The sequence below is a fragment of the Acomys russatus genome, chromosome 2, assembly GCF_903995435.1.
Source record: "Acomys russatus chromosome 2, mAcoRus1.1, whole genome shotgun sequence".
Taxonomy (NCBI): Eukaryota; Metazoa; Chordata; class Mammalia; order Rodentia; family Muridae; genus Acomys; species Acomys russatus.
Window position 1 is genome coordinate 57,021,457 of NC_067138.1, and position 19,468 is coordinate 57,040,924.

General features: G+C 48.1%; 1 protein-coding gene across 1 annotated transcript; it reads right to left on the reverse strand.

Annotated features, from left to right (window-relative positions):
• On the reverse strand, nt 1–18,682 carry Xpa (XPA, DNA damage recognition and repair factor). Its single transcript, XM_051161652.1, has 6 exons — nt 18,429–18,682; nt 15,315–15,431; nt 13,667–13,772; nt 12,319–12,484; nt 11,011–11,128; nt 1–308 (listed from the first exon to the last, which is right to left on the reverse strand). The coding sequence occupies exons 1-6, from the start codon at nt 18,601–18,603 to the stop codon at nt 160–162; spliced, it is 831 nt and encodes a 276-aa protein (XP_051017609.1). The 5' UTR covers nt 18,604–18,682; the 3' UTR covers nt 1–159.
• Between the last annotated feature and the right edge of the window lie 786 nt (nt 18,683–19,468).

Genomic DNA, 19,468 nt, shown 5'->3' on the forward strand with positions numbered 1-19,468 from the left:
GCTGTACCAATGGGCTCCCACAGACCCAACATTTTGCCCTTAGTCGGACTTTAAGCACAATCATTTCTAAAGCATTGCTATGTGAGTGTTGTTTCTATGAAGACTGCATTGTGGTTCATTTGAACAGGGTCTTTATTTGAATACAAATTGTTTTTAAAGTCACATTTTTTCATATGTCAGTTCATGGCCACACAAGGTACAAGTCTTGCGGTACATGTCGTCTTCTAAGTTTTCCTCCGGTCCATAGTCATGCTGGTGAACAGTTGTTTCTCTCTTCCACACACTGCTTCTTACTGCGCGCCGCAATTCTAAGGGAAAAAAAAGTTTCCAGCTTAATTGAAGATAATTCCAATGAGGCTGTCATTGTTATTTATGTATATAATTTATATAATGGTTTCCTTTAACTCTTAACAGCTGGTTATACATGCTTGGTGAGCCTGCTTAGTCTGTGCAATTGTTCATTTCATTATCAAGCGTGAACTGACAGTTGGAAGTACCTGTGTGGATCGAAAGGGTAGCAACAAAAACAACAGAATGGGGTGTGCTGCGCCATCTGACAGAACAGGATGCCAGAGCAGCTGCCTGCTGAGGGAAGCAAGGGACGGGACCCACTCAGACCCCAAGGTTTTCAGTCAGGAGCTCTTGTCAGTCAAGTTCTGCTTACAAGACCAGGAAGCCAAGAACTCTACTGATGGATGCTGATAGGTGTCCACTTAGAAAGCTGCTCATGCTGTGACCTTGTGTCTGTCTTATAAAATGGCAGCATTGGCTTAGCTTTTGCTTTGTTTTGAGATACTCTCATGTAAGCCCATGCTGGACTCAAATCATGTAGCCTTATTCCTCCACTCCCAACTCGTGAGTGCTGATATCACAGGCATGCAGCAGCACCTGTGGTTTGTGTGGTGCTGAGGAGCACACCCTAGCCTTGTGCAAGCTAGGCAAGTACTCAATCTACTGAGCTACATTCCTTGAGACATTTTGCTGTAACTAATATCAAAGCACTACTTGAATCTGTTTCCAGCCATAACACATCACGGGCAAAAGAAAGACAAGGAGATATACCGTACCCTGGGTTTAGCACTTCAGATGCATCCACTTACAAGCTTTTCAGTAAATACAGCCAGCTGTCTCCCCGGTGTTTTACGGAAGTTACACATTGCCCAAGGTCAGTCAGCTGACAGGCAGAGGTACAGTCCAACTTAGGTACCCAGGGATCAATCCCGCCCTGGACCTTTACCATCCGCCACACTGCCTTTCTCATCACTTTCTGAGATTTACAAGGCTCAGTGTCTGCACCATCTGCTAAAAAAGGCCAGTTATCCAAGCTCTGTCTTGGTGGTTCCTCTCATGAACTGTGTTACCTGAGTGAGTCAGTGTGCCTCCTGACTGCAGAGTGGCAGCAGGGGTCTCCTGAGTGGGGGTTCCTGCTTCCTAGCTTGGCCTGCCACTCTCCTTGACTTCCCCACTGTGAAAACCCCTCAAAATTCGGCTGCAGCAAATCAGACTGAGCTACCCTCTCTACCGGATTTGAATATTACATGTACTTAGGGAAGAGGTAAGGATTATTTTCTTCTTATGTATACTACATGCATGAAAAACTTAGCTTTCCAGTCACGACTGAAGACTGACATGTTCTTTCTCACTTCTGTGAAGTCTACCAAGTTATGTAATGACATGGATAAAGCTGGCTCTAATGTGCTTCCTGTAGACATTCCTGGTATATGTATTTCTAGTATCTCAGCTACAGCCTGTTGTGAACTCTCAGGTTAGAGCTGTTTAACCTGCTATGCTGATAAGTTTGGCTTTTCTCGCTTCTTCTCCGAGTAAGCAGTCCAAAGCCTAAAGACAGGAGAGCAGGCATGCACACAGTTGGGAACCACCAGGACAGGAAGTAGAGTAACAGGAAATGCATTGCTTCCTTACACTAAGCAGCCAGGTTTGTGGGTTCCACCCTGCAGTATGTGTTTGAGCTTTTTATACATGAAAACAGATGAACCTGCTTTGTTCTAGAAATGTGCAGCGTGTGGAGGACACAAATGGCAGCCTATGATAAGACCCCACTGGTCAGAGTCTGAGCTCCAAAATACAGACACATGAGCAAACAACAGTGGAAAAATCAAGAGTCCCCACCACTAATGCTATAGGGTGCTGGAGCCGGAAAGACCATTTCTCAGCCATCACAGTAGTGTTGGTTCTGGCAGAGCTGCCAGTGGACAGTTGTGAATTGGGTGGGAGTGGGTGGCTATTTGCACAGTCTATTTCTTTTTGCTTACTGGATAAAAATCAAATTCCTGTCACTGAGAACAGATGGGCACTGTGTACCTCCAGATGTGAGGCCTCTGGAAAAGGCATCACCTGCCTGAGATACTTAGCCTGCACCCCATCAGCAGGAAATCCACAGAAGCCCTTCCTTCCAAAAACAGCGTGGAAGGAGGAAACAAACTTCAACAATGTCCAGGGCATAAAGGTAGTGGTGGCGAAAACCACAACAGTTTAGGAAGGAACTGAGGCCTAAAGAAGCCAACACCATGTCCATTCTAGGAGAGCACGTAAGTGTTCAATCAGTAAGCAGAAATAGAACACAGCAGTTTAGATTAAAATCTACTAACTAATAAGTTTGCAGACATCACACTGGTGAAGATAACGTAGGAAACTACATATGTAAGATTAATGACTATGCATATGCTCAAGTGGTTCAGGGGAAAAAAAGTAGTTTTATGACAGCATATACATAATGGAAATGGCAGCATGAGGGGAGGCATGTGTGTGTGGTCCTCTGTTCCATTATTCCAGGGATTTCTTACAAGTCAGAAATTGTTCCCAATAAAAAGAGCTTTAGGAAAAGGCAGGAACCAGCTTAAAGGAGACTCCACTGGCCAAGCCTGGGCCAATATGAGCATCAAAGAGAAGAAGGCCTGAGGAGCTGCACTACCAGGATCTGATTAGAACCGACTGGCCAGCCCGACCAAAACAAAGGCCAGGCATGAGAGGCCACGCCTCAGTCTCAGCACCTGACAGGAGGAAGCAGGCAGATCTCTGAACTGGAGGCCAGCTTGGTCTACATCGCCAGTTCCAGCTAGACAGTGAGTTCCCATTTCAAAACAGGCAGTGATGAGCATCTATAATCCCAGCACTTGGGAGGCAGAACCAGGAGGATTGCTACAAATTCAAGTCCACCCTAGACTATATGAATCTTGTCTCAAGAAAACAAGAGTACATACAGCCCAAGGAAAAGCTGCTTTTCACACTAAAACAACCCCTATTTATAGGCACACACACACACACACACACACACACACACACACAACTGGCTCAACTAAGGCTCATCTCCTTATACTAAAACCACAGAGTAAAGCTGGTACTCCATCCACAGTGGAGAATGATGCCTGTCAGGCAGGTCTCACAGGATGCCCTTTATGTCCTAAGAAGTGTTCCTCCTGCAGACATTTGGCCTGACTATCATAGAGCAGAAACAAGATGCTGAGCAGTCCAGGGGCAAAACAGGACTGAAGGGTAACAAAAGGTGCTGCTTACCCCAGTGGCTCCCAGATCCGGCAAGCAGAAGTGAGAGGACACAGTAACACGTGATGGGAAACACTTTTTTTAAAGGTGTATTTATTTTATGTGTATGAGTGCTCTATCTGCATATACACCTGCATGCCAGAAGAGGGCATCAGACTGATGGTTGTGAGCCACCACGTGGTTGCTGGGAATTGAACGCAGGACCTCTAGAAGAGCAGCAGCCAGTGCTCTTAACCTCTGAGCCATCTTTCCAGCCCCGAGCGCTCTGTTTTCATGCACGCCAGAAGACAGAATCAAATTCCATATCAAGTGGTTGTAAGCCACCATATGATTGCTAGGAATTGAACTTGGGGAGCTCTGGAAAAGCAGCCAATGAATGCTCTTAAATGCTGAGCTATCTCTCCAGCCATCCAGGATCCCAATTATGAGCAGCTTTTAGTTACAGAGAAAGGTTCTTAGAAACACAAAAAAAGATTTGTAAGAATCGCAATGTTTACAAGTAACTTTTGGCTCAGCAAAGTGTACGCATGTGTGAAAGGTTAGAAATGGCCAAATGTGCCAAGCCCTGTGGTGCACACCTGTAATCCTAGCACTCAGGCAGAGGCAGGTGGATCAAACTTGGCAATTCTCTCCTTCTACCAAGCGGGTTCTTCTGGGAACAAAGCTTAGGGTGGTACGATTGGCAGCACAAAGCTGGAGCCTAAGGAGGCTAGAGAACCAAATGGTGAGTGGCCTTTCATGTGGCAGTTGTTGGCAGTAGACGGCTGATGCCCAGACACTACCTCTCCTGGAAATGAGTACCCAGGCTTGCTACTGAGAGCCTCAGGCCTGATTAGCATATTACCCAAAGAGATTTCCTCACAATGCTTATTTGCAGTGGGAACTCATGCTACTTCCAGGCTTGTTTTCAGTAACTACATTTTGCAAAGGGGACAGTCTGTAATCAAAGGAGCCAGTGCTACTGCTTCTGAGGTAAAGCTACTAACAAGCCAGCTGAAGGAGACCCAACACTTCCACATGCTGGGTAGGAGGACAGATAACCTTGTTACCTTGAGGGAACAGATTATAGGAAAGACAGCACAAGGCTTTGGTCTTAGTTTGTGCTCGGTGACTAAACAGGATGGAGTTGTACTACTCAAACGCCTCAGAAAGGATCTCCAACAGTCACAAATGTGTCCACAGACTCAGAAGGGGCCTCAAGTGGGGTGTCCTTACCTGGCCCTTGCAGGTGTGGGGGCATGCATAGAGACAATGAAGGCAGCTGAGTAGCCTTTAGTTAGTGTGTAACATGAAAGACATGCCCACATTCCCACCTTACTTGAGGCAAGAAAGCCCACAGACCAACAATGTCTGTGTAGTGCACCAATTCAGGGTTCTTGTCCGCTCCTGAGCAGTGCGCCCTTGGTAATCCAGTTACTCTCTGGCTCAGGGATGTGGAACCTTGTCTGTGTGTACCTTATGGTATTAACACCTTTTTCTGGGCTGGAGAGATGGCTCAGTGGTTAAGAGCACTGTTTGCTCTTCCAAAGGACCCAGGTTCAACTCCCAGCACGGCAGCTCACAACTGTCTGTAACTCCAGTTCCAGGTGATCTGACACTCTCACACCAATGCACATAAAATAAAATTTAAAAAAAAAAAAAAAAAAAACACCTTTTTCTGTAGCAAACTATGCTACCATAAGCCATATGTTAAAAGCAGGTGAACGTGATTGCTTACCTTCCCATACAGAAGAAAGCTTTATGTCAGCTTCGCTGTGCATCAAGAGGAACCATGTTCCAATTCTTTCCAACTAAAAAGCCTTTAGACTTGCTTTGACTCCTGTTCTGAGCAAACTGCACCACCAGCTCTCGTCTCTACTCTACAGTCTACTCCACTCAGCCCTCTGTGGCCTAGTCAGGACAGGAACATATCCACCAAGTGCTAGAGTGAATCAACAAGAAGCCACAATTAAAGCAGGCATCACACGGACCTCTGCACACTCAACACCCCAAGGTAACAAGGGCACACGGACCACCCAGAACTCACATAGTCATAAGCAAAAGGGGGCACGGCAGGCATCCTTTTATCTGTAGACACTTGGAGTACACACTCATACAACCACTGCAAACATTTCTTTAAAAAGCATGCTTCACCCAAACAAGAAATGAACCCAAAGAAATCAATCCTCAAAAAAACTTCAATGTCAACTGGGAATAAGGAAAATTCATGTAGTTTGTGTAATACATGGTAGTTTAAGCTAAGATGGTGATCAAAAAGTAAATACCCATTGAGTTCATACTCTGAAAATTGTATAAAATTTGTATTTATATGTGTATATCAATATATTAAAACGGCAAGATTAAGTGCATCTTTTACTAATCAAATTATAGCAGTTTAGTTACCGCTACATAGCATCTTGCCCAGACAAAGGAAAAGTTATAGACAGCATTCCTCCTCACTTTGTAATACAAATTTCTAGTTAATATTTATTCTTTTATCCATATTTCATTGTCTGTACCAAAAGTATCGTGATTTCTAGTAGCTGGGTTAAACCCCTGGACTTGGGCTGGAGAGATGCCTTGCAGTGTCATGATCTGAGAAGGATCTACCAGCCCTATGGGTCAGAGTGCTGCATGAGGAACTGAATTTGAATTCCCCAGCACCAGGGGAAAAAAAAGGAGCATAGCTGAGAAGCCTCAGCACTGAGGGGTGGGTGAGGTGTGCAGGACGGGTAGATCCTGTATTGGCACCTCTGCTGTTTTGACAGAGGGGCCAGTGCAAAACATTAGAAAAGGTTAGAGAAAAGGCCAGCTTAAAAGGAGTGACTCCAGGCCGGGCGGTGGTGGCACACACCTTTAATCCCAGCACTTGGGAGGTAGAGGCAGGCAGATCTCTGTGAGTTCGAGGCCAGCCTGGTCTACAGAGTGAGTTCTAGGACAGCCAGAGCTGTTAAACAGAGAAACCCAATCTTGGGGGGAAAAAAAAAGGAGCCAGCCTCTGAATGCTGGGACACAGCCATGGCTGGCTTGGGAAGCATCAGGGAAATGCTCTTCTGTGGCAGTTAGCTACGGGAAACCTCAGCTAAGCCTTACAAGTGGACTTCCTCTCTGCTCAGGAACTGTCACTTGTGCTCAACAGTGCTACCACTTTTATGAGATGTGTAAGAGTCGACAAGTGGAAAAGAAGTGTTAGAGGGCCTCAAGCGGGGGAGTCACAGAGCAGGGCTGCCTTCCTCTAGCTTTTCTACCTTCTGTGTTTCCCAGTGAAAACCGGGGGAGAGGAGGCAACCCCAAGAGGAAACCAGGAAGGACTGTGTTGCCCTGCCTTTGCTTTGTCTGGGTTTTCATTTGCTTGGTTGGCTACCTGACTGGTTGGCTTTTTGATATTATTTAGTTGGGCTTGGGAGATGGGTTTTGTTGTGGGGTGTTAGTTTTGTTTTTTGACCCAAGGACTCACTCTATACCCAGGCCGGCCTCCAACTCCCAACCCTCTTGCCGCTCTCCTCAGTACTAGGATTACCAACAGGTACCACCACTGCCTTTTCTTTGGGTTTAAGATATGTGGGCTATCCCTTTCTCCCTGTACAACCTCTTCTAAATTTTAAAATCACAGTAAATGTTAATATAGCTAGAATACTGATTTGAAATGGATCAAGTAAGTGTATAAGCCAACCTATACGCAGGTTGCATGTTCCCTAGACACAGTGCGTGCCCCTCAGGGACTCTACATAGCATCCACATGAAGGGTATGTGCTGGTATTCCTGAAGACTCCTGGGTGCTCCTACCACACTCTGTTTATCGATGGAGTGGCCACACCCAGCGCACTGTTACTACACCCCTCCTGTGGTTCCACACCCAGCGCACTGTTACTACACCCCTCCTGTGGTTCCACACCCAGCGCACTGTTACTACACCGCTCCTGTGGTTCCACACCTAGCGCACTGTTACTACACCCCTCCTGTGGTTCCACACCTAGCGCACTGTTACTACACCCCTCCTGTGGTTCCACACCCAGCGCACTGTTACTACACCCCTCCTGTGGTTCCACACCCAGCGCACTGTTACTACACCGCTCCTGTGGTTCCACACCCAGCGCACTGTTACTACACCCCTCCTGTGGTTCCACACCCAGCGCACTGTTACTACACCCCTCCTGTGGTTCCACACCCAGCGCACTGTTACTACACCCCTCCTGTGGTTCCACACCCAGCGCACTGTTACTACACCGCTCCTGTGGTTCCACACCCAGCGCACTGTTACTACACCCCTCCTGTGGTTCCACACCCAGCGCACTGTTACTACTCCCCTCCTGTGGTTCCACACCCAGCGCACTGTTACTACACCCCTCCTGTGGTTCCACACCCAGCGCACTGTTACTACACCCCTCCTGTGGTTCTACACCCAGCACACTGTTACTACACCCCTCCTGTGGTTCCACACCCAGCGCACTGTTACTACACCGCTCCTGTGGTTCCACACCTAGCGCACTGTTACTACACCCCTCCTGTGGTTCCACACCTAGCGCACTGTTACTACACCCCTCCTGTGGTTCCACACCCAGCGCACTGTTACTACACCCCTCCTGTGGTTCCACACCCAGCGCACTGTTACTACACCGCTCCTGTGGTTCCACACCCAGCGCACTGTTACTACACCCCTCCTGTGGTTCCACACCCAGCGCACTGTTACTACACCCCTCCTGTGGTTCCACACCCAGCGCACTGTTACTACACCCCTCCTGTGGTTCCACACCCAGCGCACTGTTACTACACCGCTCCTGTGGTTCCACACCCAGCGCACTGTTACTACACCCCTCCTGTGGTTCCACACCCAGCGCACTGTTACTACACCCCTCCTGTGGTTCCACACCCAGCGCACTGTTACTACACCCCTCCTGTGGTTCCACACCCAGCGCACTGTTACTACACCCCTCCTGTGGTTCTACACCCAGCACACTGTTACTACACCCCTCCTGTGGTTCCACACCCAGCGCACTGTTACTACACCCCTCCTGTGGTTCCACACCCAGCGCACTGTTACTACACCCCTCCTGTGGTTCCACACCCAGCGCACTGTTACTACACCCCTCCTGTGGTTCCACACCCAGCGCACTGTTACTACACCCCTCCTGTGGTTCTACACCCAGCGCACTGTTACTACACCCCTCCTGTGGTTCCACACCCAGCGCACTGTTACTACACCCCTCCTGTGGTTCCACACCCAGCGCACTGTTACTACACCCCTCCTGTGGTTCCACACCCAGCGCACTGTTACTACACCCCTCCTGTGGTTCCACACCCAGCGCACTGTTACTACACCGCTCCTGTGGTTCCACACCTAGCGCACTGTTACTACACCCCTCCTGTGGTTCCACACCTAGCGCACTGTTACTACACCCCTCCTGTGGTTCCACACCCAGCGCACTGTTACTACACCCCTCCTGTGGTTCCACACCCAGCGCACTGTTACTACACCCCTCCTGTGGTTCCACACCCAGCGCACTGTTACTACACCGCTCCTGTGGTTCCACACCCAGCGCACTGTTACTACACCGCTCCTGTGGTTCCACACCCAGCGCACTGTTACTACACCGCTCCTGTGGTTCCACACCCAGCGCACTGTTACTACACCCCTCCTGTGGTTCCACACCCAGCGCACTGTTACTACACCCCTCCTGTGGTTCCACACCCAGCGCACTGTTACTACACCCCTCCTGTGGTTCCACACCCAGCACACTGTTACTACACCCCTCCTGTGGTTCCACACCCAGCGCACTGTTACTACACCCCTCCTGTGGTTCCACACCTAGCGCACTGTTACTACACCCCTCCTGTGGTTCCACACCCAGCGCACTGTTACTACACCGCTCCTGTGGTTCCACACCCAGCGCACTGTTACTACACCCCTCCTGTGGTTCCACACCCAGCGCACTGTTACTACACCCCTCCTGTGGTTCCACACCCAGCGCACTGTTACTACACCCCTCCTGTGGTTCCACACCCAGCACACTGTTACTACACCCCTCCTGTGGTTCCACACCCAGCGCACTGTTACTACACCCCTCCTGTGGTTCCACACCCAGCGCACTGTTACTACACCCCTCCTGTGGTTCCACACCCAGCGCACTGTTACTACACCCCTCCTGTGGTTCCACACCCAGCGCACTGTTACTACACCCTCCTGTGGTTCCACACCCAGCGCACTGTTACTACACCGCTCCTGTGGTTCCACACCCAGCGCACTGTTACTACACCGCTCCTGTGGTTCCACACCTAGCGCACTGTTACTACACCCCTCCTGTGGTTCCACACCCAGTGCACTGTTACTACACCGCTCCTGTGGTTCCACACCCAGCGCACTGTTACTACACCCCTCCTGTGGTTCCACACCCAGTGCACTGTTACTACACCCCTCCTGTGGTTCCACACCCAGCACACACTATTGGTATCTCAAGTTTCTTCCCTGACACTCAACCCAGCACCTTGGTTAGCACATGGAAAACCTAGATGTGTGCATGGATGGACAGACTTATGGAGACACTCACACCTGGATACACACATGAACAGTGAATGCAGAGACAGAGCCACCAGGGCACGGAGGGCTACATGGAGACAGGTACACAGATGGAGGAATGACTGTACACATGACAGTACAAGAACCTGACAACGGTCCCCACATATGTAACAAGCCACTCCTCTAGGTGTTTCTTAGTCAGATTTATAAAGACGCTCAGACTAAATGATGCCAGTTAGCCCTTCCACCTGTGAGACCCAATGACTACGTAGCTCACGGTTTTGTTTCAAGCAGCGAGAGTGGTAGTTACTAAGTCTTGTTATGTTGTGACTGTTTTCTTAAACGCTGCAGGCCACATAAGATCTGACTAATCCCACCATGCCATCCTGACACCTCTGCTGCACAAAAACGACTCCCATGAAAGAGTCCCATGGCCTTTAGAAATGGAGGCCTGAGATTCGAGCCAAGCCTCACATCCCAGCCCACAAAGGCCAAAGGTCAAGCCCACTGCTTTCTCACTAGGGAAAAGGCATTCCAACACCTACAAACAGGAAATAGATCAGTGCTTTTTGCTCTGTGGTTAAACAAGTAATAGAAAATTTGGCCACTTGGGCTGGAGAAATGGCTCAGAGGTTAAGAGCACTGTCTGTTCTTCCAAAGGTCCTGGGTTCAATTCCCAGCAACCACATGGTGGCTCACAACCATCTACAATGAGATCTGGTGCCCTCTTCTGGCATGCAGACACACATGTGGGCAGAATACTATATAAAAAATAAATACATTTTTTAAAAAAAGAAAGAAAGATAGAAGCTGGGCATGGTAGTGCACATGCCTTTAATCCCAGCACTCAGGAGGCAGAGGCAGGTGGATCCCTGAGTTCAAGGACAGCCTGGTCTATAAAGTAAGTCCAGCACAGCCAGGATTACACAGAGAAACCCTGTCTCAAAAAACCTAAAAGAGAAAAAGGAAGAAAGGAAGAAAATTTGGCCACTTACCTTTTACTTTTTTATCAAACTTCTTCTGCTTCATTTTTTCCCGGTTTTCCTGCCTCACTTCCTTTGCATCTTCCAGCGCTTCCTGGCTACCCCAAACTTCAAGAGCCCGCTTTACAACCTGCAACACAGGAAGATGTCAGCAAGTTGGATTCAGAGTTGCACAGTGTAAGGCCTAACCACAAGCTCACAGATGCCATTAAGTCACATTAGGAGCGAAGCCATGGCATTCAACAGTTGGAGAGTTCCCTTCAAGTCCATTTTTTTCCAGAAGGAGTTGAAATAACAGTACAGAAAGGGGTTGGGGATTTAGCTCAGTGGTAGAGCGTGCGCAAGGCCCCTGGGTTTGGCCCTCAGCTCTAGGGAAAAAAAAAAAAAGTACAGAAAAACAAACACGAAGAAAAGACTCAATGAGAAAGAAAACATAAAACCCAATCAGGAAAAGCCATCGAAGTCTTTGTCCTGATGGTTTCTTCCTTGTGTTGATGAGGACTCACAGACTGAAATAAAACCTGCCTGCCCTCTCACTAAGCACAAAGCACCAAATGATAAGAAAATCTGGGCTGCTGTAATTAGCATTATTTCTACTTATTTTGAATGGTACCTAAGATAGATGGTGAAGTTTTTTTTTTAATAGTCATATATTTAGTGGAATTCAGTATGTTTTGTTTCACAATGTGGCTTAATTTTATTTATAGATGAGGAAATTTCTAATGTTCCTGTACAAACAGCTCTAAAGCAGTACCTGTCCATATTTTCATATAATGGTATAACAAATATACTATTTAGCCATTCTGGAGTAGATACAGGAGAGTACGTGTGAATTCAGGGAACAGGCCTGGGCATTGGAGCAGCCAGCAAGCGGGTCTCCGCCACAGCACATGTGTGACCTGCTCAGAGCTGGAGCTGTGCAAGCTACAGGGCACTCGAGCACTGCAGATTGTGTTTCCCAATGCAACTCAATTTTAGGCATCTGAACTGCAATGCTAACCGCCTTAAGGGCCTTTCTTTTTCTTGTTTGGTAAAAGAAAACTGATAGGCAGATGAGATCTGACCTTTCCCAAGGCTTTTTTAGAGTTCGGGCTATCCTCCACACCACCTGCCAGCAACATGTTCATGCCAAAGCTGCCACAGCAAAGCAAGGTGAGAAAGTGTGTGCTCTGCACGGTCACTAGCTGTGGCTGGGACGGACACAGAAACAAGAAAAGGATCTTCTCTACTGTGTGAGCAAAGCCAGGCTTGGTTACAGCTGGCCAGCTATACTGGAAGCTCGCCTCCAGTTGGACATCCCAAGTCCAGCTTGCTAGAGACCTGTAACTTTAAGTAGAGCTTCATGTCGCCCCACTGTGAGTGATGAGGGTTCTTCTTCACGATAAACCTCAGTGCTGGCTCTCTCTTCTCTAAGTCGCAGTCTTTCAGAAGGTATTCTTGCTTGGCTTCTGTTTTAGTTATAAGCTTGTGTTTATCATCAGCGTCTCTGAAAAGAGATTAAGAGCATTATATAAACTACTTTAAACTAAGTTTTCAGACAGCCCAGCAACCACAGGCTGCACCCCCTAAGATGCAAACATCACTTCCCTGCCTTTGGATCTCATGTTCAAAGTCATAACAATTCAAGCAGACTCCAATCATAGAACAATTAAGAATCTTCTTAAGTCCTTCTTATTCCAGAAAAAAAAAGTGAGATAAGAATAGGGAAGATACAATGGGAAAAAAAAGAACTCACGAGAAAGAAAATATAAACTGAGTGACAAGGTCACCAGAAGCAGCAGCTCATGCCATCATCCCTGCATTCAGGAGGCTGAGGAGAGGGGACCATGAGTTCAAGGCCAGCCTGGGGTAAAACAGGCCCTGCCTTGGAAAGATGGGCAAGAAAGAAATGTGACTCCGCAAGGTTCATCTCCTGAACACAGCTGGGTCTGGTAGCTCAAGGTGAAAGTAGAGAGTGGGAACTTGATGCACCAGAGAGTGTATGAAAGGCCCATGAATTGGCTAAATTAGCTTTTTCCTTTACTTGTTCTCCACCTAGACAACTGACAGGCACTGTTCAACATGGTAAGACAGCCGTGATCTAATGGATAAACTAGGGCCCTGTTTAATGAGGCTTTCTTTGTTCTAGTCAGAAGATGGTCCACATAATGACAGGGAGGGTGCTCTAAGGCCATAGAACATAGTGAAGGGACAGGCATTTTCTGGCAGGAGGGTCACCAAGAGAAACCTCTGGTGAGGACACTGATGAGCAGAGCCTAGAGGAAGCCACAAAAAAGCTCCTAAGCACAGAGGCTGCTGGGCAGGGTGGACGGCACACGTATCCACAGTAACTGATGGCAAGTGGTGAGCAGAGGTAGTCAGGTGCAACCTGGACCTGCAGCTTTAACAAAGACATATTTAAAATGGAATTAAAAGCCATTTGAACAGATTTGAGATAGAGAGAAGAGAGTCAAGAGGTGCAAGCTGGAGAGAGTAGGATGGGGTGGGGTGGGGGGTGCTGGTGGATAAGAGACCAGTGAGATCTCCACCTGGGAGGCTGAGGCAGGAAGACTGCAGGCTCAGCATCGGCCTGGACAGCTCAGTGCACACAGGCCATGGCTGAGGAGTTGGGCTGCCTAGAACGCTTCCGTCCCCAGCACACAGAAACAAGCAGTGTTTAAGGAAGCACCTGCAGCTGTCACACGTCGGCAAGTCAAAGTGGCTCATGAGGTACGAATCCATGAACTCCTTCCCACATTCTTCGCAGAATGCATAATCAAACTCCATGACGGGCCCTGCAGGACGAAGGGGCTCTTGATTCCTTTGTAGTACTAAACAATACATATTTTCCTCTATCGCCTTAGCTTATTGTTAGAGATCTTATACCTGCCACAAGTGCCTATGAAAAAACTGATTAATGTTAGGCTTATGGAAAGCAATTTCCTAAGAGGATTAAAAAGGGAAAAAGTAATTAAGGAAGGGGGAAGAGCTTATAATTCACCAAGTCCTTCTGAACCCTAACCACGATCAACACTGCATTGCTTCCACCACTGCCGTAAGGAGTGTGTACTGGCTTACAGTATCTGTCTGTCTGCAGGGACTCAGAACTGGCCTGGCCAAGCTGCCTTGAGAGGCATGCATCATAGGTTTTTCAGTTTACAGTCCACAGCTCCTGGGACACTGTGTGCCTTTACGTTTCTGAGAAACGGAGGCAATCCCTCGGGCAGTGGGTCATTCAGACCACCTTGTGATTCTCCGTGTTCCCTACAAGTCAACAAAGCATACAGAAGTCTGCCGGGACAATTGGTCCTAGACATGAATCTTGTGTGCCCTGTATAATTTGCAAACATCACTGTATCCTGGAAACTACCATTGCATTGATCCTGGCAGCTGCAGTTGTATATTCTTTCTGATAAAATATACAAAGTCTGATTGCTTGGAACAAATGTGCCTCAGCCTCAGTCTTGCTGAGACCCCTCCAAGCCAGCCTGGTTAAGATTAATTTCTCATCGGCCATATCAGGTAAGCAGGAAGCGCTGCCCTTCCACCTGTCATCTCACCCATCTGTGGTCTGGAAGTCCAGGGAGGCCCAAGTAGCTGGCATGGCTGTGTTCCTTCCTGGGGACATTCGAGCTCCTAGAGGCGGCCCATATTCCTCTCCCACCTCCCACCTTCAGGACTTAGACCAGCTTCCCACATGCCAACACTGCCTCCCCTGCAAGCCCAGTGCCTCAGGAAGCCCTGAGTACACTCACTGGGATTACAGTGATCTCCCCATCTCAAGTCTTTAACTTTACCCTGTCTATAAAGTCTCCTCTAAGTAAAGTAATATATACACAGGCTCCAAGGCAATTAGAATATGGACAGCTGGGGGGGGGGGGCTTCTGTTCTGCCAACTGGGGACTGTTGAAAGTACAAAGACAGGGGCTGGAGAGATGGCTCAGTGGTTAAGAGCACTGACTGCTCTTCCAGAGGTCATGAGTTCAATTCCCAGCAACCACAGGGTGGCTCATAACCATCTATAATGAGATCTGGTGCCCTCTTCTGGCTGGCAAGCACACATGCAGGCAGGACTTTGTATACATAATAAATCTTTGAAAGAAAAGTTATAAACTGTTAGACACACACATATGCATATAGTTGTACTTTCCCCCTTTTATTGAAAATAGATTTTTTTTTCTCATATAATATATCCTGATTGGTTTCGCCTCCATCTACTCCCTCCAGTTCCTTCCCACCTCCCCGGGTCATCTCACCAATCAGTAGGCAAAGACTTCTTCATGTTGCTCTGAATAACCAATGTAAACACTTCCTCTGTGGAAAAACTTGTGCTTTACCTGGTTCTTGAACAACATTTCCAATCTTGTGTTTCCCTTCTTCTTCTTCTTCTTCTTCTAAAATGAAGCCGCCTTTGGTGTCAATCATTTTGGGAGCTGCTTTTACACTAGCCACGCCTAAAGGAAGCAGATACAGCAGTCATCAGCTGATGCAGGCAGGCCTGCAGGTCAACAGGAGAAAACAACAGCGTGACCACCTTCTACTCAAACTGTCCCAAAGGCCCCAGCCCATGCAGCGCGGCAACAAAACAAAAGAAACAAACAAAGCCTAAGTGATGTGAGCATGTGTGGAAACTGCCACAAGAACCTACCATACAGTTAAAGAACACTCTCCTGAAGCTGCACACTGACTACAGAGAACCCTGGGGCGCATGCCTGTATAATTAGGAAAAGGGACCTCTGAAGAGCACTCCTACAGTCACAACAAAGCCACACCAAACCCCAAGTCTCAGTGAACTCCCAGCTCATTGGAGGTTTAGCTCCAATTATAGACAAGAAAGACCACTCAGCAGTACTCAGTGAACACCTACACCCCTAACAGTTCCCCACTGAATTCTAACTGGGCGCCCTCTGCTTCCACTCCGACGCTGTCTACCTGGAGTTGAAACCCACCGGTTGAGGGTTCGGTTCCTGCCTACCCAACCTCAGATGCTAACTACAGACCAGGGACTTTAATCACCTGACTATCAATCAGAATTTCCAAAGCTGCTTCCCCGGTTGCCGTTAATCCCCTACAGCAACACCTACAACTTTGAAAAAGAATTCACTTTCATTCACCAATTAATTTCAAAGAATTTTAAATACAAATTAAAAGTCAAGTAAAAAGACACACTGCGCAAGTGATGGTCTAAAAGAGCCCCAAGTATGGGTGCTTCTTTCCCCATAGTCCAGCCCCAAATGTCTGAGTTCCAGAGAGCTACACAGGTATATGGCACAAATCAATTTTATATACATTCTACACACAATGTAGCCACAGCAAACCACCAGTTCATTGAAACCTTAGTTTCTAGACAGCAGCCAAAGGCCAAGCCTTGAGGACAGCTCCAGTCCTGCTCGGTTAACTCCTTTCTACACAAGGCTTGGAAAGACCGGGACAGCCTAGCCTCTAACAGAGAGCATAGTGGCAGTAACTAATACTTACTTCGATGAAGCTATACCACATACTTGTCAAAAATCACTTTAAGAGGAGTATTTTAATCAAAACTCAAAAGTAAGCAAATAGGATAAGCCTAGCTGGAGAATTGTCTATTTAATATTTAATAAGCACCTCGAGCCACACTTTAATCCCAGCACTCAGGAGGCAGAGGCAGGAGGATCGCTGTGGGTTCGAGGCCAGCCTAGTCTACAGAGTGAGTCCAGCACAGTCAAGGCTACACAGAAAAAGTCTGTCAAAGAAGAAGGAGGAAGAGGGAGGAGGAGGAAGAAGAAGGAAGAGAAGGAGGAAGAAGAAAGAAAGAAAAGAAGGAGGAGGAAGAAGAGGAGGAGGAGGAGGAGGAGGAGGAGGAGGAGGAGGAGGAGGAGAAGAAGAAGAAGAAGAAGAAGAAGAAGAAGAAGAAGAAGAAGAAGAAGAAGAAGAAGAAGAAGAAGAAGAAGAAGAAGCACCTCGAAGAGGCAGAAGTGATTCACTGTGACAGCAAACAACAAACTGGTGGGAAGTTTTTCAAAGCCTGTAGCAAAGAGTTAAAACTCATAAGGTATAAATCTTCTCAAATGGAAACACCTTTCCACCCCAGGGTGGTGAGTGAAATGAGGAGCGGGGTATTCAAACAACATACAAAACTCACTTGCTCTCAAAGGCAACCAAACTCACCAAGTGGACTGACCAATCTTGCCCAATTCTTAGGCTACTTTTCTTCTTCCAACACCAGAGAGTGAAGCCAGGATCTTGAGCACACCAGGCAAGCACTCCACCACTGAGCAACTGCCACAGCTCTCTTTTTAATTTTTAGGAGTCAAGGTCTCCCTAACTTGCCCAGGCAGGCCTTGAACTCAAGATCCTCTTGTGTCAGCCTCCCCAACAGACTTGCATTACCAGGCCCAGGCATCTTACGATATTGCTAGTTTCCTGGTAGCCCAGGTGTTCTGCACTCTTCCTCTGTACACTTGCCAGGCTGTTTGAAGTTGGGAAGATTCTCGCGGCTTTAGACTGGCCCAACAAGTAGGAGGAGGTCATTTGTAAGACATTTATCTGCATTTATCCGCATATGGGTGAGAAAGCGAGACTGCATAGAAATCTTACAAGATCAGCACCATGACCAACAAAGATGATGAAAATAGTGTTTTGCATTACAAAATGGCATATAAAGACTTTCAAGTGACTTCGAAAGATCCAAATCTAAGTTAGTTACAAGAGAGCTCCGCTGGTCGGGAACAAGAAATCAAATTCAGTGGCAACTCTAAAAGTTCAAACTGCCATAAAACATACGAATTATTACTCGGTACATACTGCCAAAACAAGTACATTATACATACAAATATATATCATATGTTGAATTGTGACAAAAGAGATTTTTTAAAAGTAAATTACTTCTGCAGAAATAACTTGGGTGGAGTTACTCCCAAGAACAACGCCAGCAGCCAAAAGCACAATTAAAAATACCGAAAACAGGAAGGCAAGGGGCTACCCTAAGATGCCAAGTATAGCCAAAATGAATCCGGGGCCACATGACCCCTTCTGGTCCTGACTAACCTGAGAAAAATCCCTTTTCTTTACTGATGTCAAGTGCCAAGCCCTGGCCTTTCCATTTTCCGACGTGCCCATGAGAATCCAATCGGTTAACTCCAAAGTGCAGGACACTGCGGGTGTTACTACTCTACGAAGCCCTGGAAGGCGCAGCCCACGGAAAAGACTGGGCCAGGATCATCACTTCTGCTGGGTGCCGGACTGGGAGACATTACAGACTTGTTTATGGTTGCCAGGCTGAACCCTCTGCACCATAGAGGCGCCAGGCAAAGGGCACGACCCGGAAGGTCTGGAAGCAAGGAGGCGCAGCCATGCACCTCTGTTCCCGGACAGCGGACCCGAGCGGGCCGCCGAGGGGCAGCGGGAAGGTCCGAGGTGCGGCTACAGATCCACGGGAGGGAGGCCCTGTGCGCGCCGGTAGAGGACCCCACCTCCGGTGGCCGCCGCCGCCGCAGGGTACGGCCGCGCCGCCAGCCGGGCCTGGCGCAGCATCAGCGCCCGCTGCCGCTTCCGCTCCACGCTCGCGCGTACGGCGGCCGGCAGCTCCGCGGGCTGCTCCGTGGTCGCGGGCTCAGGTGACGTTCGCTTGCCCTCCGCGGTAGCCATCGCCAGCCTACCCTCGGAGTTAGCGCACGCGTAGCGCCGGCAGCTTCTGGCAGCTACAACGCTGACCACACCCCACCATCCGCCGCTACGAAGAAGTGCGCCTGCGCAGTCGGAGTGGTGGCGGAAGGGGTGGTGGTGGGCGAGGCGGCGCGCCTGCGCAGTCGAAGGGTAGTGGCGGAAGGAATGGAAGTGCACTTGTTGAATTATAACCTGGATTAAGGGATGCACGAGGATCAGGACTTTAAGGTCATCCTTAACTACACAGTATGTTCCGGAGAAGCCTGCGCTACAGGGGCGCCAAAGTAAAGAGAGCGTGGTGAAATGCATCAGGACTGAAGAACGGCAGTGTAACAGCTAAAAAAAATGAGAAAACAGGAAGGCAACAGAGAAAAGTAGGACACTGTGAGCTCCACCACCAGCTGCGGGCCATTAGTAAAGAGCCAAAACCATAACCATGTCGAAGCCAGGCAGACCCATGACAACAGACTGGCTATTCTATACACAGAAGAAACCCGCGGTTTTCAAAAACCTTTGATCCAGTGGGGGAATATAACGTGACATGACTCCGCCTCTGTAGCAAAATGGCTTTGGAAAAGAAATGCACATTGTTACTCCCTGTGTTTTGAACCGATATGCCAGGGGCCATGTTCATAGCAGCAGTGTTCCCAATAACCAAAAGCTGGAAACTACCCAAATGTCCATCAACTTTGAGTGACTAACAAAGCATAGCATTACCAGAGAATGAACTATTTTTCTTCAGCCATGAAAAATAATGACGCACCAAGCTACATGACTGAACCTTGAAAAGGTTATGCTAAGAGAAAGAAGCCATTCCCAAAAAGGCCATAGCATATGAATGCATTTA

Coding starts and splice junctions, on each gene's coding strand:
- Xpa (XM_051161652.1), bottom strand. CDS start 18,603: ATGGCTACCGCGGAGGGCAAGCGAACGTCACCTGAGCCCGCGACCACG. Junction 15,432..18,428: donor GGCGGCGGCGGCCACCGGAG/GTGGGGTCCTCT, acceptor TGCTTCCTTTAG/GCGTGGCTAGTGTAAAAGCA. Junction 12,485..13,666: donor CCGACGTGTGACAGCTGCAG/GTGCTTCCTTAA, acceptor ATCTCTTTTCAG/AGACGCTGATGATAAACACA.